This window comes from Mustelus asterias, unplaced genomic scaffold, assembly GCF_964213995.1.
Source record: "Mustelus asterias unplaced genomic scaffold, sMusAst1.hap1.1 HAP1_SCAFFOLD_301, whole genome shotgun sequence".
Classification (NCBI taxonomy): Eukaryota; Metazoa; Chordata; class Chondrichthyes; order Carcharhiniformes; family Triakidae; genus Mustelus; species Mustelus asterias.
Genome location: NW_027590266.1, coordinates 486,090 through 512,538, shown reverse-complemented (window position 1 = coordinate 512,538; position 26,449 = coordinate 486,090). Strand labels below are relative to the sequence as shown.

The window sequence follows — 26,449 nt, the reverse complement described above, 5'->3', positions numbered from 1 at the left end:
CAGATTCGATTGTGATGCATACAGATAAGACATATACACAAAGATGTTCATACAATAGACAGAGTCATCATTACAGAGATGATCACTGTGCTTCATCCCTAACTCCTCATAATTCAATTTATACTTTCCCGCTATGGCTAACAGGGCCAGGGTCGTGAGTATCAGCATGAGAAGCATCTTATCACTTACTGATATCCCGCGCGACCGTTATACAATGGTCCAAAGGCTACATCGCCCACGTGCAAAGTTTCCGCGCGCCCGTTCAGCTTGCTTGGAGGTCAGTTGTTGTTTGTTTATATCTGCAATTGGAGTATATCACATATTTTTCCAATTAATTTCATCATATTCAACTGAATATATACAGGCAAGGATATCTCCACTAATTATAACTTCATACGGCTCATTTCATTTTTGTACAAGCCCTGATTTGTTAGGTAATATTTTTACTGGGACATCCCACTGTCAGGGAGCATTTCAAGCTCTCTCTGCATCTCTTATTTCTTGATTGTCTTTTACCGATTTATGCATCTCTTTTAGTTGGGTGCTTAGTTCCAAAACATATCTCCTGATTTTATCTTTTAGTGGACCTACATCGGTCCCACCTGTTATGATGCTTTTTGGTAATAGCATCGTCCGTCCTGTCATCAGCTCATAAGGGGTTAATCTGGTTGTTTGGTTTGTAGCAACCCTCAATCTCATTTAGTATGGTGGGCAATACCTTCATCCACGTTTTTTTCCCCCCGATATCTGTATGGCTTTCGCCAGTGCAAAGTATTTTTGCCCAATGTAATTAATTGTGCTATGCTTTAAGTTCATTTTAGCTAATTTGGCCTCATCAGCTTGGAATTCTGAGGCCAACTTAGAAACTTAGCTGCATTCTCTGATAGTACAATGTAAGGTAAACAAACTTTCTCGTGGCCAAGTTGTTGATGTAGCTGGAGACTGCTTGTATGTAATAATAATATCTAATTTAGTTATGCTTTAGAAACAGATGTTTGTTTTGTTCAATCTCAGCGCTGGTTTTTGGCTGCTCTTTCTCTCTCCTTTGTCTAAAATAACCGTTATTTCAAAAACAATGCTTAAAGAAAGGCATATTTACTTCAGATCAGTCGAGTTTATTCTGAAGAAATAAACAGACCCTTCAGTTGGTTTGGTGCAAATCAAACAACACTTTGCACTGGCTGCAGCTGGCTAATTCTATCAAAAGACATCGCTTTTCTCATTTAAATCACATACCATACAACTCCGATCTTTGTATGGTGTATTCTTACATTATATCTAATTTGTTCATTTGTTTGTCCACATTTGAGAGTGCAATGTTTAAGCAGAAATGATCCTTCTATCGACAGATTGTCTCATAAGGTCTCACAGGTGCCAATAGTTTATGCTGCCAGACACAGCTCTTTAAAAACACAGATAACCGAATAAGCCGTTTGTTGTGTGCAGTCGAATGCTGCAAGACTTTTGAGTCTGGCTGCAACTCTTTCTCTCTCTCTCTCTCTCAAGTGATCCGGTTTCACTTCCTGTCATGTTAATGTTAATTGTGCAAGTTATTACAAATTATGGCAAAGAATGGTTACATGTTTGGAATAACTAGCCTTTTTTTTTCACAGACTTATGTTTTTGTCAATACACAATATATATTATATCGGGTATCTCAAAACCCTCTTAATTTAATTTTTAAATTAATCTGTTTCCATTTTTAAACTGAGCTCCAGATCAGAATTCCTTGCACTTTTAGAACAATAACAAGCACAATACATATAACAATAACAAGAGTTACTTGATTAGAAATGTTTTGGTTTGCTTCCTAGCTGGCTAGGTTCTAAGCTTTGCAGTGTTCTTAGATTTGGAAAACCTTGAACAATAGATGGCACAATTCCAACGGCAGTATATAGTTTTAAATAGTTACACTATCAGAACTATCATCAATGTTAGATGATTTAAATGATGTAATTTGTTGCATATTATCGGAACATCACACAAGTCTTGAATTTCATATCAGTAACTAACTGGCAACACAAGTTCCAATAATTCATGGTGTTCAATGGTTGGCATCAAATGCAAATTAAAAATACTCAAGGACAACATCTTTATTTGTATTAACAACTGAGGTTTTAACTGATTAATCTCCTGCTGTAACTTGGGATAATCGGAACTACGATTCATTGATTTGATAGACTTTAAACTGACTCATAGACAGTATATTCACCTCATTCTTTTGTTCCTGCTTTTCTATTTTTCACCAAATTACTTATTATTTTTTTAACTTCTCAACTACACTCTTATAATTTCAACTTCAAGACAAGGAAAGAGCACATGGTCCTTCCAAGGTTTAACTCCTTTCTCAACATTAAAACGAACAACAACAAAACATTCACGCAATCACGTTGTTAAACACACAGATACACATGGAAGCTTCCAACATTTATTCAGACTTAACATCTTAAACTGGGATGGAAGTAAAACATTTAAGAATACAGACCGTTGATTAACAGTCGCTTTTATGCTGCTGCCTTCCAAACTGTAATTCAACTCAAAACAGAAGTAAATTCAAGAAATCTGATCACTTTAATCTTTAACCGTTTGTAACAAATACTTCCCCAGCATTTTCTTATCTCATTTATTCCACTGAATTATTTCCCTCATCTCTAATTATATTGATTTGTCAATTTGGTATTATAGGCGGGCACTCCCTTTTAGCCCGTCTGTCATTTAATACAGTTTCATGGTTGATCCATGTAACACATTTTAATTAGAATGCATTATGGCAGTATAATAATTCCCAGTGTGACACACGCACTCCCATTCTACCTTATGTAACTGCCTTCTCTCTTAAATTTTGACTATATCTTAAAATTACTGCAAGTCTTATAACTCAGAGGAATATAAACAAGTGATTAATCATCATTTCAAATACGCAGGAATAATTCTATTTATCTTTTCAACTTCAGTTCTATCAAAAATACATTTTCAAATTTAACAAAGCCTGATCCAAATAATCCATTTATTTTATCACTTTTAAATATCCCTCCTAAAATAATTATCTTTACACTGGCAGATGCAAGATCGAATCTACTGTGTGCTTAAATGGCTAACTCTCCTTACGACTCTTCAGATGTAATCTAATGCTATTATTCCCACATTCCCCAAATCTCTGTCCGATGCCCCGATCGTAAAATTTACTGGGGAACGTAATTTATTAAACTCGCATTGATCTGCTATACCCCATTCCACCACATGAGGCTCTCGATCGCAATTACATCTTACATCTCTCTCGCTCTCTCCCTCCCTCGAGTGAGAGAGAAACTTACAACCTGTTTGTTTTCTTTTAACCCTTTATTCCCCTTTTAACTGTTTTGTTGCGGTAATTGGTGTATTCCTTTAACTGAGTCCAATGCTTCCAGACACCCCTACCTTGCATATCTGTGCAGGCACAGGTGTCTCCACTGATAATGATCTCATAGGGGCCTTTCCATTTGGGGGCAAATCCAGGTTTTCCTGGTAGTGTTTTTACCATAACCTTGCTGCCCGCCGGGGGTACCTCCGGGGCCTGTTCTAGTTTATTGTGCTCATCTACCGCTATTTGTTTGTCCCGTACTGTTTTCCGCATATCTTTTAATTGGGAGCTTAACTCTAATACATATCGTCTAATCCTGTCCCGTAATGGGCCTACATCTGCCCCTCCGGTAATGATGGACTCGGGCAGTTGCATAGCCCTTCCGGTCATTAGCTCATATGGTGTCAGTCCAGTGGTCCGATTTGTAGTGGCCCTGAGTTTCATTAATATGGCGGGTAATACTTCTGTCCATCTCTTTCCTGATTCCTGCATGGCCTTGGAAAGGGAGGTTTTAAGTGTCCTATTCATACGTTCCACCATTCCTGATCTTTGAGGGTGGTAGGGTATGTGAAACTTCTGTTTTATCCCCATCAGTTGACATATGGTTTTGACTACCTTCCCTGTAAAGTGTGTGCCTTGATCGGAGTCTATTTGCGAAGGCACCCCCCCATCTTGGGATGACTTCCTCAGCTAGTATTCTAGCCACTGTGGTGGCAGAACAATTTTTCGTCGGGAATGCTTCTACCCATCTGGTGAATTGATCAATTATTACTGAGCAGTAGGTTCTTCCGTGTGACTGCGGAAGAGGTCCTGTAACGTCAATTTGCAGGTGTTCCCAGGGACCCTTAGGGCGAGGCTGGTGCCCCATCTTGATTTTTACGGGTCTTCCAGGGTTATACTGTGCACAGGTTATGCACCGGTGACAATATCGGGCAATGTCCCGTCCCATTCCTTTCCACCACCATTCCTTCCCTATACTGGTCATCATGGCATCCCTTCCCACATGCGACAGCCCATGATGTAACTGCATCAGAGTATGCTGGATACATTCTGGGGCTAGAACTTTATTATTTAATCTCCATACCCCCCTATCCATCAGGTGTAGCTCCTTGAACTTTCCATCTCACACGTTCTTCTTCAGGGGTATCAGCGTGTAGCTGTGAGATATCTATCGGGGGTTCAGTTTTAACCGAGGCGGCCGGCAAGGCCTGCACTTCCCCCCTTTTACTAGCCTTTGTATTGGTTCGGCTAGCCTTGCGAATTCTGGTATGAAGTTGCGGCTGTAATTAAACAACCCCAAAACCTTCCTTACCCCTCGGACGGTTACTGGTCTTGGCATTTGCTGAATGGCTGTTTTCCTGTCCAATGGCATTTCTTTGGTCCCCTGGGATATCAGGTGTCCCAGATATAACACCTGCGCTTTCCCTATTTGGGCCTTCCTGGGGCTCGCCTTTAGTCCCTGTTCGTCTAAGTGTTTCAGGACTGAGTTTAGTGCCGTCTGGCGATTATCTACACTGGGTCAATTCCACCACTCCTGTTCATTCGTATCGGGATTTTGGAACAACATTGGCAAGCCAGATACCTCTTTATCTTTCCTTTGATTCTCACATTCACTGATCCCTCTTAATTGTTTTAATTCTCTTAATTCTGTTCCAATAAGTGGGAGCATTCCCTAATACTCTCTGAATCTCTGTTTTATACTGGGTGAGGGGTTTATAATTTTGCTTTTGGCCGTGCACCAGTTCCCCTCCAGGTTACTGGTGCTGAGTTGTATTCTAGCACTTCCTACTCCTCTGGAGAAGCGGGTGGTCTCTGTGTGGACTCATTAGGAGGTAGAGGAACAGTTTCCTCTCTCTATTGTTTTTCTTCGAAGACTTGGTTTCGTTTTTCCAATTCTCTTATTCTGAATTCTAGTTCTCTAATCTTTTTTCTATCTTGCTCAATTAGTCCAGCTAACTGATGCATTAACAATACTCCTATCTTCTTTGCCTCGTTTCTCTTTTCTTTATATATCCACGTTTTCTGCTACTCTAAGGTCTGAGACGTATCCCAGCCATCCTTTTGCATCCTCTTTATTAATGCTTTTTTCTTTGATAAGTACACGTCAATGAGAGGACCTGCAGATCCCCTCATCCTTCATTATCTGCCATTTTGCAGACTTCACTACCCCCCTTTGGAGCCCTACAGTGCCTGACAAAGTGACCCAGTCTCCTACAATTATGGCACGCACCCCTTAATTTATCTTCTCTACTGTTTGCACTAACGTTTTCCTGTTTTATTTGTAGGTGTGGTTTCTCATCTGGTCCATCTCTAATTCCAGATGCCCATTCCACTAATTCATCATAAGTCTGGGTATTGAGAACTCCCATTTTAAGGATTTTTTGGTGATCTGGCGACAGCCCATCTTTAAATGCTTGTAAAAAGGCTCTATCTGTTCGAGCAGCTTCGGGTACTCCCCAACATTCTTGGTATATTCTAAAGAGTCGCTCCCCAAATTCGGAGGCTCTTTCACCCCTTTGTTGATTAACATTTTAATTTTTTCTTTGACACCAGCCCATTTCTTACCCGAGACTGAAACCTGTTCAATTAATCCGGCCAATTGATGAACTAAGAGAACTCCAATTTCCTTAGTTTTGTTTTTCTTTTCCTCTTCCAACCATTTTTGTTGTTGGTCTAGTGGATGGTCTAAATCCCATCCCGCTGTTATCATCTGTTTTGTGAGTCTGTCCCTCTTAGTCATAAATTCATTTATCAGGGACCCAGGGGGTCCCCACTGTCTTTGTCCCGCCATAACACTGATAAGTTTATACTCACCACCTGGAATGACTTATTCTCCCTTCTTGCTCTCCCTCTCTCAGGTCGCTCTTATCGGAGTCCGGTGATACCTGTAAGGGTTGATCAGATCCCTCCGTACCACCGCTTATACTATTTTTTTTAAGCCGGCTTCTCCTTAGAAGGCTTTTCCTTCTAACTCTTACACATGAAGGCTTTTCCTTCAAACCCCGGCGATCACTCAGACAGTCTCTATCTCACTCACGTCTAAACATCACACACTCTTATCACAGATGATTACCCACTGCATTTTGACCCACTCTATTTAGAGTTCGATAATCTATTCCGGTGTCCCGGTCGTGGCCATTCGACCGGACCGTAAACAGATTATCCCGGACGAGCCCCCAATTGTTGTAGGTAAAAAACCTCTGACGCTATTAGTAGATCAAAATGCAGGTTTATTTTCACAATTGTGGGAGAAGTGAGGTTCCTAACAGTGGACCCAGGCCTTCTCATCGAACACAAGTAAGAACAGAGTTTATATATGTCCCTGTTCCCGCCCTCATTACATTGCAATTTTCTGAGATGGCTGTCATTGTTCATGGTGAGATTCTTGTTGTTTTAGCAGTATCTTCCTCTGCGTAGTTTGTCCGATCTCCAAGGCCACGATTGTTCATCATTTATATCCTTGAAACAACATTACAGGTTTTGCACAAACAAGTTAACTAATATACATACAGGTTTGAATAATACTTTATATCAGGATAAGATGAATAACGTATGATGAATATATACATGAATCTATGGTGATTCAAAGACAGAAGGCATACATGTCAATTCCATCGTGATAAACAAAGGTACATAAAAATGGAGGTTGTTTAGCTTATCTCGAGCTGGGTTAATCGCATTTCTTGATAACAAATGGAGACAGAGGAATAGCTGTTCCTTTTATCTGGCACAGACATGAAAAACACCGAACTCTGACAAAAACATGGACTCTGCAGTGTTCTAAACAAAATCACAGAGTTCGGGTCTTAATGCTTAAGTGTGACAAGGGTCATTAACCCATTCCCGACTGCAATTAGGGATAGTCAGCATGGTTTTGTGAAGGATAGTTCGTGCCTTACAAACCTTATTGAGTTCTTTGAGAAGGTGACCAAAGAGGTGGATGAGGGTAAAGCAGTTGATGTGGTGTATATGGATTTCAGCAAAGCGTTTGATAAGGTTCCCCATGGTAAGCTTTTGCAGAAAATACGGACACATGGGATTGAGGGTGATTTAGTGGTTTGGATCAGGAAATGGCTAGCTGTAAGAAATGATGGGAAATATTCATCCTGGAGTTCAGTTACTAGTGGTGTACCGCAAGGATCTGTTTTGGGGCCACTGCTGTTTCTCATTTTTATTAATGACCTGGATGAGGGCATGGAAGTATGGATTAGTAAATTTGCGGATGACACTAAAGTCGGTGGAGTTGTAGACAGTGCGGAGGGAAGTGGCAGGTTACAGAGGGACATAGATAAGCTGCAGAGCTGGGCTGAGAGGTGGCAAATGGAGTTTAATGCGGAAAAGTGTGAGGTGATTCACTTTGGAAGGAGTAACAGGAATACAGAGTACTGGGCTAATGGTCAGATACTTGGTAGTGTGGATGAACAGAGGGATCTGGGTGTCCATGTGCACAGATCCCCGAAAGTTAGCACCCAGGTTGATAGGGTTGTTAAGAAGGCGTACGGTGTGTTAGCTTTTATTGGTAGGGGGATTGACTTTCGGAGCCAGGAGGTCATGCTGCAACTGTACAAAACTCTGGTGCGGCCACATTTGGAGTATTGCGTACAGTTCTGGTCGCCGCATTATAGGAAAGTTGTGGAAGTGTTGGAAAGGATGCAGAGGAGATTTACCAGGATGTTGCCTGGTATGGTGGGAAAATCGTATAAGGAAAGGTTGAGAGGCTTGAGGTTGTTTTCGTTAGAGAGAAGAAGGTTAAGAGGCTTAATAGAGGCATACAGAATGATCAGAGGATTAGATAGGGTGGATAGTGAGAGCCTTTTTCCTTGGATGGTGATGGCTAGCATGAGGGGACATAGCTTTAAATTGAGGGGTGAGAGATATAGGACAGATGTTAGAGGTAGGTTCTTTACTCAGAGAGTAGTAAGGGCGTGGAATGCCCTGCCTGCAGCAGTGGTGGACTCGTCAACATTAAGAGCATTCAAATGGTTATTGGATAAACATATGGATGATATTGGAATAGTATAGATTAGAGGGGCTTTAGATTGGTTCCATTGGTCGGCGCAACATCGAGGGCCGAAGGGCCTGTACTGCGCTGTAATGTTCTATGTTCTATGTATGGTATGCTTTTTCTGTACAGCGCGCAAGGAACAATACTTTTCACTGTATACTAATACATGTGACAATAGTAAATCAAATTAAATCAAATTAAATCAAATCAAATCAAACCTCACTGGCAAGACGTCACGCTGGCAAAAATCACTCCTGCTCTCCAGTGGTGGAGACCAGTAAATGTGCCAGGGGCAGTGCCAAGCGGTGGGTCCCGAATGGGGGTGGGGCAGTAGATACATTACACAAATTACATTAATCATGATTCACTTGTAATTTCAATATTGACAGACACTAGCAGCGTCCTGGTGTATAAATCGATTGATGTGGTACAATACCAGTGCTAAACATCTGTACTGCATCACTTAGGGTTAACCATAATGGCCTGGGTTAAATTAATTCCAAGAATCAAGTGTGAAAAATGGACAAGTTACAGTTGCTGCTGAAGTGGATTATGAAAGATTTGTTTCTCTTGCAGTGACCAAGAGAAGGATTTATTGAAAATGAAGCTCGATTGGCTTCAATGTCACTTCACATGGGCGCCACAGAAAGAAAACATTGACTTGGACAATATGAAGCAAAGATCAAAAGATTCAATACAGCTTGATGTGAAATATCAAGCCACGTCTTACAACCAACTCGCTTTTGTAAACTGTCTGCAAGGAAACTGTGAGGAGGCGATTCAAAACTTACAGGAAGCTGAAAAGATTCTGAGGGAGAATCATGAAGATGAATTTGAAAAAAGAATCATCGTCACCTATGGAAACCGTGCCTGGGTCAATTATCACGTGGGACAACTGACAGAGGCTCAGTCCTACCTCGACAAACTGGAGAGGATCTGTCAACAATTTCCTGATGCCTCTCGGTATACAGCAATGATACCTGAAGTGTACGGGGAGAAGGGTTGGGCACTGCTGAGCTCTGCTGCTCAATATTATGAAGATGCAATGGAATGTTTTAAAAAGGCTCTGGAGGAAGATCCGGATAACACGGAATGGATTTTTGGATATGCGACTGTTCTGTTTCGTCTGGAATTTTTTTCTGGTACCCCGGAGAGTCATGGGCCCAGTGAAGCAGTGAAGCAGTTGAGACGTGTGCTGGAGCTTGATCCAGATCACACTGTAGCCATGGTGCTGCTGGCTCTAAAACTACAACAGTTCAATCAGAAGGAGGAAGCACTGAACTTCATTGAGGAAGCGTTGCAGAAATCCCCTGATCTTCCATACGTGCTTCGTTATGCTGCAACGTTTTACAGAAGGGAAGGAGATGTGGAAAAAGCTGTGGAACTGTTGAAGAAAGGATTAGAAATTACCCCAAACTCTACTTTCTTACACAGTCAAATAGGTCAGTGTTACAGAATCAAATTGGACGAACTGATGAATTCTCCAGGCAGCAGAGGTCCTCGCAATGCTGCTCTTCAACAAAGAGCTGAACTGATCAAACTGTGCAAGCTTCATTTTCAAAACGCTCTTGAAAACCGACCATTAACATCTGTTAAACCACACCTGGATTTTGCAGGAATCTGTTCACTGAATGGAGAATATCGCAAAGCAAAAGAGATCTATAACCATCTCCTGACACTGGACAGTAGACGTCCAGAGAATAAACAGGTAATATGTTTAGAGGCTGGGTTATTTCAACTAAATCACATTAAATCAGAATCAAATGCCATCGCCCATTTTCTGGAAGGAATGAAAGTCAATTATGACTCAATAGAACAGAAAAAGTGTCGAGAAAACCTGGAGATGATAGCAGCAAGACACCTTCGCAAGAATCCGAGAGACAGCAAGGCCCTTGGTGTTTATGGGTTCCTGCACCAGCTGGATGGGGAGAGATGTGAAGCTATTAAATGCTTTGAAAAGGCTTTGGAGTTTGATCCTGACAATGAAACATATCGAAGGGCTCTTTGTGAATTACGCCTTTCCATCGAGGCCGACAATGACTGTCCCAACAAAAACTAAACACATTTTGGAAAGTGTACTGAAGGCCCTGACCTATAAACAGGTTCAATCGGCTACATTTTCATTTATATTCCAATGGCTCCTTTGTTCCAATGAGTACTGGTTCATGTATTTAATTTTCAAATAATAATCTTACTGTAATTACTCTAAGTCTGTGCTTCACACAGAAACATTAACCAGAGTGGGAAACCTACCATTTATTTCCCCAACCTCAGAGCTTTTACTGAGTGTGAAAAGGACAATATTACCGAAGAATTTGGGGAATTCGAGATAGTTGATGCTATTGGACAGTCACAATAATTCTTTATGAATTATACAAACTTGTTGAAAGCAGTAAGAAAACTAACATGGGCCTGATTTTAACTCCAGGTGGATTTTGGGTGAGTGGTGAGGGGATTTGGAAACTCGCTGATTTCTGTAGATTCTGGGTGTGGGGATCAGGACAGAGTTGGCAGCGCAATCGGAGCCCAACGATGTGACCGGAGCCCAGTCCGTGTATGTTAATGAGGACCCACCCACTTTGGGTGAGCAGTTTAACCCAGTTTCCACCAGGTAGGTAGGTTTAAAATCATCTCCATCAAATTCTAATGTAACCTAGATAACTGGGAGATAGATATAAACTGATGGCCAAATATAGATTAAAGTATGTTTTGTTTGGATCTTCATTTGTTTTGTGATTTTAATAGGAAATTATTCTCGCTGGTATTTTAAGCTTCAGTGAACTCTGTGTGATTTATACTCTGCTGATGGTAATGACAGTGTAGTAACAATATCCAATCCAGCCTGTAGTGGGTATAATAAAACCACTCTGCCACCCTATCTCTCACTTGCTGCCTCTTCTCAGGAAAGTTGCCCATTGGGTGAAAGGCTTTCCACATGTGACACTGGAGAAAGGGCCAACAGTCAGTGCAGCCCCTTCAGATAAAGCAACTCTTGATTCTGTTGCTCTAAGGATTTGCTGACAGACGATCAGACTCCCATCCAGAGCGTTCACTCAGATCTCAGTCTTTGTCACTGGGAGTCTCCCTGTCCTGTAACTTGTCAGCTTCACCAACTCTTCATCAAACCATCCCAGACCCTCACTGGCCAACACAGAGCAGCTCGGACAATACCCGAGAAAGACCATTTTCTACCGACTGTCACCATCTCACTGAAGGGGAAAGCAGTAAATGGGGGAAGGCTAAAGGATATAAAAATGGGTTAAACTGGGTTAAAAGAGATAAAACACAATGGCTGCAGATACTGATTTTTAATTGTAATTGTTTCGAATGAGTTTGAATGGTAAAATAACCAATAAAATGGAATTGTGGCTAAGATTTTGTTTGTGCTGCAAATTTTTTCATGAACAACATTTCATTCTGGTAAGGAAAGTGGTCCGTGACTTTCTCTGAATCTTTCAAGGATATTTGGGACTTTGTTGTGTGCAAATTGAGTGCTGCATTTCCCATATTACAGTAGTAACTACACTTTAAAAGGGATTTATTGCCGGGAAGGTGCATTGGAAGATCTCGAGCATTGTGAAAGGCGCCATGGAAATGCAACACATTTTTTTCATCTAATCTTCATATGATGCAAATTAAAGCATAAGTATCAGTGTTCTGAAATGGGAGTCAAATCACATTCATCACTGGGTGAGAAACACGAGTCTGGATTTAACTTCTGTTCTAATGGTGGCGAATTTCCCAGAAAAAAACAATCAGCCCAATGGGCAGGAAAAAGGGAGATTTTCCTGCCAATTTTTTGGGGTGTACTTAGTTGAGTGAATTTACAGCACTCTGTGCATTACAGAGTCCGCCGAAGGACTCAGGCGGTAACGGGACCTAATCCCTCCCGGGGGCCGGAATCAGCGTGTTGAGTGGGCCACTGAGAATGCACTCATCTCTCAGTAGGGATGGCCCCCTCTCCCATCACCAGCCTCCCGATTGCTGACCTCCCAATGTTATCCCTGACCCCACCCCCAACCCCACTCCCCCACCCCGATCGTCGACTTCCCCGACTACCGCCCCCCCCCCCCCCGCCACCACCACCCCAGATCGCTGGCTTCCCTGACCATACCCCCATGTCCCTGATTGCTGACCTCCCTGACACCCCCCGCACCCACCAACCCCCACCCCCCCCCAACCATGGCCAGCTCCGATCGCCCCCCTCCCTCCCCCACCTATCCATAATGCAGAGTGCACAGTGACTCCCTCCCCCCTCACCACCACCAATTGCCCCCTCCCCCAAGTAGGCTCCACCACCTCAGACCCCACTCTGGCCCAGTGGTCAGTGCCAGGCTGGCACTGCCCAAGGACCAATCCCCCACCCCATTCATACTTTCATGTTCAATTTGTGTCATAATAAAGAATAACATTTCATTAGCCATCTTAATTACTTGCTGTACCTGCAGACTAACTTACTGTGAGCCATGTACTAGAACACCTGGATTTTGTGATTCATGCACTAAAACACCTGGATCCCTCTGCACCTTGGAACTCTGCGGCCATTCTCCAATTAAATAATACTCTGCTTTTTCATTCTTCCAGCCAAACTGAATAACTGAGCCTTGCTCACTCACACAAGCTATCTGTATCTGTCTGCAACCTCCTTATGTCTACTTCACAACATATTTTCTGACCAACTTTGCGTCAAATGCAAATTTAGCTACTATACCATCTCCCTCCTTGTCATAAATCATAAAATGCTGAGGCCCCAGCACAGAGCCCTGTGGGACTCCACGCATCACATCCTGACAATCGAACAAAGACCCATTTCTGCACACTCTGTTTTCTGCCAGCCAGTTCAATCTTTTATCCCTGCCAATATGTTACCCCGTATACTGTGAGCTTTCATTTTACACAATATCCTTTTGCCTTTTCACAAACAGAAGCAGAGGCCTAACCAAGTTCCAACTGCACTGCAGTGTAGGACAGTACAATAAACACTCTGTACCCTGTATTGATACAGTTACCGCAAAATACAACACCTGCAAAGATTTCTTTTTAAAGACCTGGCAGCAACAAGAGCTTAAGAAGACAGAGCCAAGTCAACTGTATCCAAACCACTCCAGCTTGTAGTGGCAACACATTAATAGTTAATTAGTAATTAATACAAGAAGACAATAAACAGCGATTAGAAACACCCTGGCGTGAGGACAGAGTGAGAGTTCGAAAGAAAATCAGTTCTTTGAAATAAAAAGCTGGTGGGAGCACAGAGTAAGAATTTTGGAGAGAGTTGGGAATTTAAAAAATAAGAACGAGAGTTCCAGCGAGAGTCAGGACTTTGAAAAGTGCAAAGGTCATGGACATCACTGAGCAGCTCCGGAGCATTCTGCAGCCAGGACAGATTGTTGGTGATCCGGACACCGAGAAACTTGAAGCTCTCGGCCATTTCCACTTCGCCCCCATTGATGTAGACAGGGGCATGTTCTCCTTTACGCTTCCTAAAGTCAATGACTATCTCCTTCGTTTTGTTGACATCGAGGAAGAGATTATTGTCGTCACACCAGTTCACCAGATTCTCTATCTCATTCCTGTGCTCTGTCTCGTCATTACTTGAGATCTGACCCACGACGGTGGTGTCGTCAGCAAACTTGAAAATGGAGTTGGAGGGGAATTTGACCACACAGTCATAGGTGTATAAGGAGTATAGTAGGGAGCTGAGGACACAGCCTTGCAGGATACCAATGATTGTGGAGGAGATGGTGTTGTCTATTCTTACTGATTATGGTCTGTTTGAAGAAATCATTCGGAGATGGGGAATAAAATTGCTCTGCACTCGGGGGCTTCTGTTAATGCTGACCTTTACTCTTGTAGGTGATTTTGCCTCTTTGTTAAGTTCAGATATCAAGAATTTTGATTAATACAACCTCATATTAGATCCAATACCTTTATTGAGAACCTTAACTAAATGATTTCATAAATAAATCATACAATTAACCATCAGGTCAATCTGGGATAAATGTGGGTTTTTCGGAGAGATCCTTAACTAAGATCTTCTTGCTTTATTCACTGAGATTCTTCCCGTCAAATGAACATCTTATTTCTGATACACACTAGTCACAGAGATATTAGAAAGAGGCCCTTCAGCCCATCATGTCTATGCCAGCCATCAAGCACCGATATATCCTAATCATATTTTCCAACACTTGGCCTATAGCCCTGTATGTTATGGCATTTCAAGTGCTCATATAAATACTTCTTAAATGTTGTGCTGGTTCTCACCTCTACCGCCCTTTCAGACAGTGAGTTCCAGATTCCCACTCCCCTCTGGGTGCAAAGGATTTTCCCCAAATCCCCTCTAATTCTCCTGCCCCTTACATTAAATCTATGCCCCCTGGTTATTGACCCCTCTAGTAAGGGGAAAAGTTTCTTCCCATCTATCCTATTTATGTCCCTATAATTTTGTACAATCGATCAGGTCCCCCCTCAACATTCTCTGCTCTGAGGAAAACAATCCCAGCCTAACCAGTCTCTCTTCATAGCTGAAACACTCCAGCCCAGGCAACACCCTGGTGAATCTCCTCTGCACCCTTTTTAGTCCAATTGCATCCTTCCTATAGTGTGATGACCAGAACCGCAGTCAGTACTCTAGCTGTGACCTAACGAGTGTTTTACACAGCTCCATCGTAACTTCCCTGAGCTTATATTCTATGGCTTGGTTAATAAAGGCAAATATCCAATAGGCCTTCTTAACCACCTTATCTCTCTGTCCCGCTGCCTACAGGGATCATTGGACATGCAGCCCAAGGTGCCTCTGGTCCTCTCTACTTCCTAGCATCCTACCATTCATTGTGTATGCTCTTAGAACAAAGAACAGTACAGCACAGGAACAGACTCTTCAGCCCACCAAGCCTGCACCGACACATGCCACCTTTCTCAACTAAAGACCTGTTGCCGCTGGGCGGTCCATAAAGAACAAAGAACAAAGAACAGTACAGCAGAGGAAACAGGCCCTTCGGCCCTCCAATCCCGTGCCGCTCCTTGGTCCAACTAGACCAATCATTTGTATCCCTCCATTCCCAGGCTGCTCATGTGACTATCCAGTTAAGTCTTAAACGATGTCAGCGTGCCTGCCTCCACCACCCTACTTGGCAGCGCATTCCAGGCCCCCACCACCCTCTGTGTAAAAAACGTCCCTCTAATATCTGAGTTATACTTCGCCCCTCTCACCTTGAGCCCGTGACCCCTCGTGAACGTCACTTCTGACCTGGGAAAAAGCTTCCCACCGTTCACCCTATCTATCCCCTTCATAATGTTGTACACCTCTATTAGATCTCCCCTCATTCTCCGTCTTTCCAGGGAGAACAACCCCAGTTTACCCAATCTCTCCTCATAGCTAAGACCCTCCATACCAGGCAACATCCTGGTAAACCTTCTCTGCACTCTCTCTAACGCCTCCACATCCTTCTGGGAGTGCGGCGACCAGAACTGGACACAGTACTCCAAATGTGGCCTAACCAGCGTTCTATACAGCTGCATCATCAGACTCCAGCTTTTATACTCTATACCCCGTCCTATAAAGGCAAGCATACCATATGCCTTCTTCACCACCTTCTCCACCTGTGTTGCCACCTTCAAGGATTTGTGGACTTGCACACCTAGGTCCCTCTGTGTTTCTGTACTCCTGATGACGCTGCCATTTATTGTATAACACCTCCCTACATTATTTCTTCCAAAATGCATCACTTCGCATTTATCCGGATTAAACTCCATCTGCCACCTCTCCGCCCAATTTTCCAGCCTATCTATATCCTGCTGTATTGCTCGACAATGCTCTTCGCTATCCGCAAGTCCAGCCATCTTCGTGTCATCTGCAAACTTGCTGATTACACCAGTTACACCTTCTTCCAAATCATTTATATATATATCATAAATAGCAGAGGTCCCAGTACAGAGCCCTGCGGAACACCACTGGTCACAGACCTCCAGCCGGAAAAAGACCCTTCGACCACTACCCTCTGTCTCCTATGGCCAAGCCAGTTCTCCACCCATCTAGCCACTTCTCCTTGTATCCCATGAGCCTTAACCTTCTTAACCAACCTGCCATGTGGGACTTTGTCAAATGCCTGACTGAAATCCATATAGACGACATCCACGGCCCTTCCTTCATCAACCGTTTTTGTCACTTCCTCAAAAAACTCCACCAAATTTGTAAGGCACGACCTCCCTCTTACAAAACCATGCTGTCTGTCACTAATGAGATTGTTCCGTTCTAAATGCACATACATCCTGTCTCTAAGAATCCTCTCCAACAACTTCCCTACCATGAATGTCAAGCTCACCAGCCTATAATTTCCTGGGTTATCCCTGCTACCCTTCTTAAACAACGGGACCACATTCGCTATCCTCCAATCCTCAGGGACCTCACCCGTGTCCAAAGAAGCGACAAAGATTTCCGTCAGAGGCCCAGCAATGTCATCTCTCGTCTCCCTGAGCAGTCGAGGATAGATGCCATCAGGCCCTGGGGCTTTGTCAGTTTTAATGTTCCCTAAAAAACCTAACACTTCCTGTCTTGTAATGGAGATTTTCTCTAACGGGTCAACACCTCCCTCCGAGACACTCCCGGTTAACACGCCCCTCTCCTTCGTGAATACCGATGCAAAGTATTCATTTAGGATCTCCCCTATTCCTTTGGGTTCTAAGCATAATTCCCCTCCTTTGTCCCTGAGAGGTCCGATTTTCTCCCTGACAACTCTTTTGTTCCTAACGTATGAATAGAATGCCTTGGGATTCTCCTTAATCCTGCCTGCCAAGAACATCTCGTGACCTCTTTTTGCCCTTCTAACTCCCCGTTTGAGTTCTTTCCTACTCTCTCTGTATTCCTCCAGAGCTCCATCTGTTTTCTGTTGCCTGGACTTATCGTACGCCTCCCTTTTCATTTTAATCAGATCCTCAATTTCCCTGGTTATCCACGGATCTCGAATCCTACCTTTCCTATCTTTCCTTTTTACAGGCACATGCCTATCCTGCAGCCTTATCAATAGTTCCTTAAAAGACTCCCACATGCCAGACGCGGACTTACCCTCGGACATCCTCTCCCAATCAACATCCACCAATTTCTGCCTAATCCGGCTATAGTTAGCCTTCCCCCAATTTAGCACCCTGCCCGTAGGACAGCACTCATCCTTGTCCATTACTATCCTAAAGTTAACAGAGTTGTGGTCACTATTTGCCACATGTTCCCCAACCAAAACTTTGACGACCTGACCGGGCTCATTTCCCAGAACTAGGTCCAGTATAGCCCCCTCTCTCGCCGGGCTATCTACATACTGTTCCAAAGAACCTTCCAGTACGCATTTTACAAATTCCTCCCCGTCCGGACCCCCAGCTCGAAGCACTTTCCAGTCTGTGCCAGGGAAATTAAAGTCCCCCACTACAACAACCCTATTTTTTCTTCACCTATCCAGAATCTCCTGACATATCCTTTCCTCCACTTCCCGTGGGCTGTTGCGTGGTCTGTAGTACACCCCCAGCATAGTGACTGCACCCTTCCTGTTTCTGAGTTCCACCCTGTGGTGAACCATCGTTGGTTCCCACCAGGTAGTACTGAGCCAGGGTCTGGCCAGGACTATGAGTCTGTATATATGTTACTGTTGGGGTTAGGGTTGGGCTGTTCTACATGTTACTGTTGGGGTTAGGGTTGGGCTGTTCTACCTGTAATATAGTTATTATGGTACATCCCAGTCGGGCTCCGCCTCCTGGGAGAGGTATAAAGGTCACTGCTCTGTCTGGGACCCTTCAGTCTGGGATCGTGTATTATATATGGTAGCTCTATTGTAGTAGTCAATAAAAGCCTTTATTTCCTCGAGCATCTCTAGCCTCGTGAGTTCTATCGCACATCAATTTTATTGACTACTAATTGAACTCTCGTCGTTGAAATAAAAAAGAAAATGATACAGAGAGCATGGAGCAAATGCTTAAACCCGAACGGCTTACGCTGGACCCACGTGCGGCGGGCGCCTCCAACACCTTCGACCACTGGTTGAAATGTTTTCAGGATTACCTCGAAGCCACCGCAGCGGTCACCACAGACGACGACAGACTCCGGGTCCTCCACGCGAGGGTAAGCGACGCTGTATATTTAGCGATCCGTGCGGCCACCGACTACAAAGGGGCCCTCGAGCTTCTTAAGAAGCGCTACATTAAACCGCCAAACGAGATACATGCTCGATATCTCTTAGCCACTCGACGACGGCAGCCCGGCGAAACAACGGAACAGTATGCGTGCGAGCTCCTACAGCTAGCCAGGGGCTGTAACTGCAAAGCAGTGTCGGCAGACCAGAACATGAACGACCTCGCTCGAGATGCGTTTGTGGCGGGAATCGGATCGTCTTATATCCGACTTCGGCTGTTGGAGCAAGGTAATCTCGATCTCACTAAGTCTATAGAGCGAGCGGATACGCTAGAAACGGCCTCCAAAAGCCTGGCGATGTATCCCGACGACCACGTGGCGACAGCGTGGCAGGGGCAATCACAGACCCCACTTCATCCAGCTGGACCGAAAAGCTGCGTGATGGCGTGCCCACCCTCGGGCCTGACGATGGCAGCAGCTCCAGGCGGCCCGCGGTGTTACTTCTGTGGGGGAGTGAAGCACACTCGGCAGCGATGTCCCGCTAAAGCGGTGTTGTGCTCCGCCTGCGGCAAGAAGGGGCATTATTCGAAGGTATGTCGATCCAAACTTACATCCAGGAACAGCAGTGCGGCGTGTGACTCCCCGGAGCCGGTTTCCTCGACGTCGGCATCGTCAAGGGTTTCTTCCACGTGCGAGGCCAGGACGTCGCCATTCCAGACGACGAAGTCGCAAGAGACGCGCGACCACCAGGGGTCGCTGATTTTGGCGCCATCGCCCACGTGCGACCTATGGAAGCAGCCATTTTGTTCGGCACCGACCGCGAATGACCAGCAGGGGTCGCCATCATCCATCTCAGCTGCCTGCAGTGGCGCTCACGAACCAATGGTGGCGTCGATCATCCTGGACCAGGCAAAGCCTCACAGACTCGACAAGTCCATGATGGACATACAGGTAAACAAACGCACGATTTATTGTCTGTTTGACAGCGGGAGCACGGAGAGCTTTATTCACCCAGACGCCGTGAAGCGGTGTGGCCTCCAGATCCAGCCTGTCAAGCAGACAATTTCAATGGCGTCAAGGTCCCGGTCTGTCACCGTGCTAGGGAGTGGCGTGGTAAATCTAGCGGTGCAGGGCACGGTTTATGAGAGCTTCAAGCTCCTGGTGTTACCGCACCTTTGCGCACCAATACTCCTCGGACTAAATTTCATGGTCCACTTGAAGAGTGTAACCCTACAGTACGGTGAGCCACTCCCTCCGCTTTCAGTGGGAGAACAGCAGCCTCCAAATTGCCCAACGCGCTCCACCTGTAGCCTCGCGACGCTTAAGATTACCACACCCTCCTTATTCCAGAATCTCGTGCCAGGCTGCAAGCCCATCGCGACTAAGAGTAGGCGTTACAGCGCTGAGGATCGGATCTTCATTCGATCTGAGGTTCAGCGGCTCCTCAAGGAAGGGATCATACAACCTAGCGCTAGTCCTTGGAGAGCGCAGGACGTGGTGGTCAAGAGTGGGAACAAACCCCGGATGGTCATTGACTATAGTCAGACCATTAACAGATACACGCAGCTGGATGCGTATCCCCTCCCGCGCATTTCTGACATGGTCAACCAGATTGCGCAGTACCGGGTGTTCTCCACCATCGACCTAAAGTCTGCCTACCACCAGCTCCCCATTCGCCCAGAGGACCGACAATACACGGCTTTTGAGGCGGATGGTCGCTGGTACCATTTTCTAAGGGTTCCTTTTGGTGTCACCAATGGGGTCTCGGTCTTCCAGCGTGCTATGGACCGAATGGTGGACCATAACGGACTGCGGGCTACCTTCCCGTACCTGGATAACGTCACCATCTGCGGCCATGACCAGCAGGACCACGATACCAACCTTCTTAGATTCCTACGCACTGCATTTCGCACGTGCCGCCTAGCTATCCTCGGATACGTGGTGGAAAACGGGGTCATTGGCCCTGATCCAGACCGTATGCGTCCCCTCCTCGAACTTCCCCTGCCCACTAGCGTAAAAGCACTGAGAAGATGCTTAGGCTTCTTCTCTTACTACGCACAGTGGGTTCCCAATTACGCGGACAAAGCCCGTCCGCTCATCAAGTCTACCTCTTTTCCCCTAGCACCAGAGGCTCGTTTGGCCTTTGAAAAACTAAAAGCCGACATCGCGAAAGCCACGATGCACGCTATCGATGAGTCCATCCCCTTCCAGGTGGAGAGCGATGCATCTGATTTTGCCTTGGCCGCCACACTTAACCAGGCGGGCAGGCCCGTCCCGTCGCCTTTTTCTCTCGCACCCTCCAAGGCCCCGAAATTCGACATTCAGCGGTGGAAAAGGAGGCCCAGGCCATTGTGGAGGCTGTCCGGCATTGGCGCCATTACTTGGCGGGAAAACGGTTCTCCCTGCTCACGGACCAGCGGTCCGTGGCGTTCATGTTCAATAACACGTTACGGGGCAAGATCAAGAACGATAAGATCTTGAGGCGGAGAATCGAACTCTCCACCTATAATTACGACATCATGTATCGTCCAGGGAAACTCAACGAGCCCTCGGATGCCCTGTCGCGTGGAACATGCGCCAGTATGCAGGAGAATCGATTGCAGACTCTCCACAATGACCTCTGCCATTCAGGGGTCACTCGGCCCTACCACTTCATAAAAGCCCGGAATCTACCCTACTCGGTGGAGGATGTCAGGTCCATAACTAGAAGCTGCCGGGTATGCGCGGAATGCAAACCGCACTTATCCGACCTGACAGGGCACAACTCGTTAAGGCCACTCGTCCCTTCAAAAGACTGAGTGTGGATTTTAAGGGCCCCCTTCCCTCGACAGATCGGAATGTGTACTTCCTCAATGTGGTTGATGAGTACTCACGATTCCCTTTTGTCATTCCCTGTTCTGATACGACCGCTGCCACGGTTAGCAAGGCATTTCGTGATCTTTTCACCCTGTTCGGTTACCCCTGTTGCATCCACAGCGAGACCTGGCGCCAGCAGTGGGCTTGGAAACCCCTGTCACTCCCATACCTCCTGTTAGAGACCCCCCAACTATTGTTTCCCCTCCTGACACGGCGCGGGCAGCATTGGGACCATCACTTAACCCTTTTACTCCCGTTTACAGCTTGCCTGAGTCCAGGAGATGGTCGCCACTTCAAGGTGTGTCCGAGTTCAGCGGATTGTCACCACCTCGGGGTCAACCGGCCCGTGAGACATTGGAGGAGCCGTTGGACACCGCCTTGGGGAGAACGCCACCGCGAGTGCCTACACCGGTGTCATCGCCGGTGTTGAGGAGGTCACAACGACGGTGCGGTCCCCCTGACCGTCTGAACTTATAGACTGATGACCAATTGTTCTGTGCTTTTTTTTTGTACCCCGACGGCCTTTGTCTTCAAAGGAGGGGTGAATGTGGTGAACCATCATTGGTTCCCACCAGGTAGTACTGAGCCAGGGTCTGGCCAGTACTATGAGTCTGTATATATGTTACTGTTGGGGTTAGGGTTGGGCTGTTCTACATGTTACTGTTGGGGTTAGGGTTGGGCTGTTCTACCTGTAATATAGTTATTATGGTACATCCCAGTCGGGCTCCGCCTCCTGGGAGAGGTATAAAGGTCACTGCTCTGTCTGGGATGCTTCAGTCTGGGATCGTGTATTATATATGGTAGCTCTATTGTAGTAGTCAATAAAAGCTTTTATTTCCTCGAGCATCTCTAGCCTCGAGAGTTATATCGCGCATCACACCCACAGTGACTCAGTACATGACCCCTCTAAGTTGTCTACCCTCTGCACCACATTAATATGCTCCTTAGCTAATATCGCTATTCCCCCACCTTTTTTAGCCCCTCCTCTGTCTCGCCTAAAACACTTATACCCCAGAATATTCAGCTGCCAGTCCTGTCCTTCTTTTAACCAAGTTTCCGTCACCGCAACCACATCCAAATTCCGCATAAGCATTAAGGCCCTAAGTTCGTCTGTTTTACCCGTTACGCTCCTCGCATTGAAGCAGATGCACTCCAGACCTCCAGGTCCACTCAGGTCATCCTCCTCCAGAGTGCTCCTCTTCTAAGCTAGCCTTGCCCTGGCCCCCAGCTCAACCCCAGCCTCAGTATTTACTGACCTACTGTTTTGTTCCCCACCCCCCTGCCACACTAGTTTAAATCCTGCCGAAACACTCTCGCAAAACTCCCAGCCAGGATATTTGCTCCCTTCCAGTTAAGGTGTAACCCATCCTTTCTGTACAGTTGCCATCCTGGCTTGAAGATTTCCCAGTTATCTATGAATTTAAAACCCTCCCTCTTGCACCAGTCCTTTAGCCACGCGTTCAACTGTAGAATCTCCCTGTTCCGAGCCTCACTTGCACTTGACACCGGGAGCAGTCCAGAGATTGCTACCCTGGAGGCCTTACTTTTTAGCTTAGCACCCAACTCCCTGAATTTCTCTCGTATGACCCCCCTGCTCCTCCTATCTACATCATTTTCACCAAAGTGTATAATCACATCCGTTTGACTACCTTCCTTTTTAAATATGCTTCCTACCCTCTCGGAGACATCCAGTACCCCGGCACCAGGGAGGCAGACTACCATCCTGGATTCTCGTTCACTCCCACAGAACCGCCTGTCCGTGCCTCTAACCATTGCGTCCCCCACAACTATCGCTCTCCTAAACCCCTTCTTTCCCTTCTGGACCCCTGAGCCTGTCTCCGTGGAGGTGATCTGGTCCTCGTGGCTTACCCCTGGAGGGTCATCCCCCTCCACAGAATCCAAAACAATATACCTATTTTGGAGAGGGACAACCACAGGGGATCCCTCCACAGACTGCTCACTCCCTTCCCTTCTCCCATCTGTTGCCCATCCCTTTCTTTTATGGGAGACTGCCACTGGGGTACTTTCTGGCACATCACCCTTCTGACTATTACCCCTCCTAACTGTGACCCACGTGTCTTCCTTCCGAGACCCTGGTGTCACTACCTGACTATAACTTTTATCTATTAATCTCTCATTTTCCCTAACTAAACTGAGTTCATCGAGCCTCAGCTCCAGCTCCCTTACACGATCCTTCAGGAGTTGCAGTTCCACGCATCTGGCACAGATATGGACTTCCGGGAGGCAAGTTGTCTCCAGGAACTCCCACATCCCACACCGAATGCAGTATACTGGCCTCTCACTCATACCAGCCATGTCCTTTTTAGTTTTTGGGAGATAAAACAAAAAAAGGGGTGTAACAGAAGAAAAACAAACAACCTTCCTCGCCTTCGCCGAAGCCCTGTGAGCCAAAGCCCTTACAGCTCACACTCTGCTCCCTGCTCACTCCGCTGCTCGCTCCAGACGCTGCCCGCTCAAAAGTGCGGCCTGCTTTTAAACCTTACAAAAAAACCTCCCCAGGCTGCTCCTGGGCCTTCTTCCTGTTTTGAAAAAAACCTCCTTTTTAAATTAGCCCTTTTTAAACCTTCCCCAGGCTGCTCCTGGGCCTACTTCCTGTTTTGAAAAAAAAAACCTCCTTTTTAAATTAGCCCTTTTTAAACCTTCCCCAGGCTGCTCCTGGGCCTACTTCCTGTTTTGAAAAAACCCTCCGATTTTTAAGCCAAATGTAACTGAAAAATAAATTAATTAATTAAATGCAGACACAATCTCTCTTACCCTCAGCCTGCTCCTGTGGAACAATAAATTCACAACAATATTCAATCCCCTAATAAAAATATTCACCCCATAACAATTTTAATCTCATTCCCTGTCATTGGTCATCCCCTTCCAACAATGTTCACCCCCTCCCCCAACAACATTCACCCCCCTCCTGGCAATGTTCATCTCCCATTGTCAATGTTCCCTCTTCCCCCAACAATGTTCACACCCTCCTAACAATGCTAAGAGAGTCAAGCACTGAAGAGGTGGGTAAGAGCATTGCTTGATTGAAGAATGGTGCCTATTGTCAGGAAGTGAGGGGGTGAGAATTGTCAGGGAGTGAGGGGGGGTTAGAATTGTCAGGGAGTGAGGGGGGGTGAGAATTGTCAGGGAGTGAGGGGGGTGAGAATTGTCCAGGAGTGAGGGGGGGTGAGAATTGTCCGGGAGTGAGGGGGTGAGAATTGTCCGGGAATGAGGGGGGGTGAGAATTGTCCGGGAGTGAGGGGGGTGAGATTTGTCCAGGAGTGAGGGTGGTAAGAATTGTCCGGGAGTGAGGGGGTGAGAATTGTGAGGTAGTGAGGGGGTGAGAATTGTCAGGGAGTGAGGGGGTGAGAATTGTGAGGTAGTGAGGGGGGTGAGAGTTGTCTGGGAGTGAGGGGGGTGAGAAGTGTCAGGGAGTGAGGGGGTGAGAATTGTCAGGGAGTGAGGGGGGTGAGAATTGTGAGGTAGTGAGGAGGTGAGAATTGTGATGTTGTGAGGGGGTGAGAATTGTGAGGTCGTGAGGGGGTGAGAGTTGTCTGGGAGGGATGTGAGAATTGTGAGGGAGTGAGGGGGTGAGAATTGTGAGGGGGTGAGGATTGTCAGGGAGTGAGGGGGTGAGAATTGTCAGGGAGTGAGGGGGGTGAGAATTGTGAGGGGGTGAGAATTGTGAGGTAGTGAGGGGGTGAGAATTGTGAGGTAGTGAGGGGGGTGAGAGTTGTCTGGGAGTGAGGGGGGTGAGAATTATCAGGGAGTGAGGGGGGTGAGAATTGTGAGGTAGTAAGGAGGTGAGAATTGAGAGGTTGTGAGGGGGTGAGAATTGTGAGGTTGTGATGGGGTGAGAATTGTCTGGGAGTGAGGGGATGAGAATTGTGAGGGAGCGAGGGGGTGAGAATTGTGAGGTAGTGAGGGGGGTGAGACTTGTCTGGGAGTGAGGGGGTGAGAATTGTGAGGTAGTAAGGAGGTGAGAATTGAGAGGTTGTGAGGGGGTGAGAATTGTGAGGTTGTGAGGGGGTGAGAATTGTCTGGGAGTGAGGGGGTGAGAATTGTTCGGGAGTGAGGGGGTGAGAATTGTGAGGGGGGTGAGGATTGTCAGGGAGTGAGGGGGTGAGAATTGTGAGGTAGTGAGGGGGTGAGAATTGTGAGGTTGTGAGGGGGTGAGAATTGTGAGGAAGTGAGGGGGTGAGAATTGTCAGGGAGTGAGGGGGTGACAATTGTGAGGAATTGAGAGGGGGTGTGAGCATTGCCCGGGAGTGAGAGGGTTACGAATTGTCCGGGAGTGAGGGGTGAGAATTGTCTGGAAGTGAGGGGGTGAGAATTGTTCGGGAGTGAGGGGTGTGAGAATTGTCAGGAGTGAGGGGTGAGCATTGTTAGGGGGGGGTGAAGAGTCTGGTGAGCATTGTTGGGGAGGGAGTGGCAATGTTGGAGGGGCTGAACATTGTTGGGAACGAGACTGTGCAGTTTTGGAGGTTGAAAGGTCCACCTGAGACAATGAACTGAGGTCAGACGGTAAAGGGTGTATTCATATCATGATGAAAAAGGAACCTTTGCTTCACCAGAATTATCCTCAACACTTTGCCACCCAATTCTTTCATTGTTGGATTCTAACTGCAGCCAATTGTACAAAGGTACAAAGTCTAGAGCATAAAATTAGAATTGGACTATTTAAATCACTGTCAGGCACACCCAGTCCATCGATGACGCCAATATCTGAGCAGTTATTAATTTCTGAATCATAGATTGTTTCCAAAATACACAGTGCGTCATAGTTCCAAATTCTATGTTCCTTATGGTGTATGTCTGTGATGCGCATCAATTGAACACGAGGCACGAAGCTTCGGTAAAAGAAGGCTTTTATTGTCTAACAATGGAACTAATTGAACGTAAACACACTATCCCAGACTGACGAGGTCCCGCCCGAGCAGGGGGTCTTTTCCTCTCCCAGGAGGCGGAGCCCGACTGGGATGTGCCACAACAGTAACAACCACAGGTGTATCAATCCCACCCTAGCCCAACAACAACATTAGAACAATCCCACAGTGGGAACACCCTAGCCCAACAACAACATTAGAACAATCCCACAGTGGGAACCAACGATGGTTCACCACAGTCTGATAATGTT

General features: G+C 46.0%; 1 protein-coding gene across 2 annotated transcripts in view; it reads left to right on the top strand.

The window, feature by feature from the left end:
* Positions 1-26,449, top strand: part of LOC144486240 (interferon-induced protein with tetratricopeptide repeats 5-like) — a 115,860-nt gene that overhangs the window by 5,568 nt on the left and 83,843 nt on the right. The window contains exon 2 of one of the 2 annotated variants that reach the window (XM_078204309.1): positions 8,922-11,716. The exons of the other annotated variant lie outside the window; for it this stretch is intronic. Coding sequence (XP_078060435.1) covers positions 8,922-10,404 — 1,483 coding nt within the window. The 3' untranslated portion in view covers positions 10,405-11,716. Of the gene's footprint in view, positions 1-8,921; positions 11,717-26,449 lie in introns of those variants that run through there. 2 annotated transcript variants of the gene reach the window in all.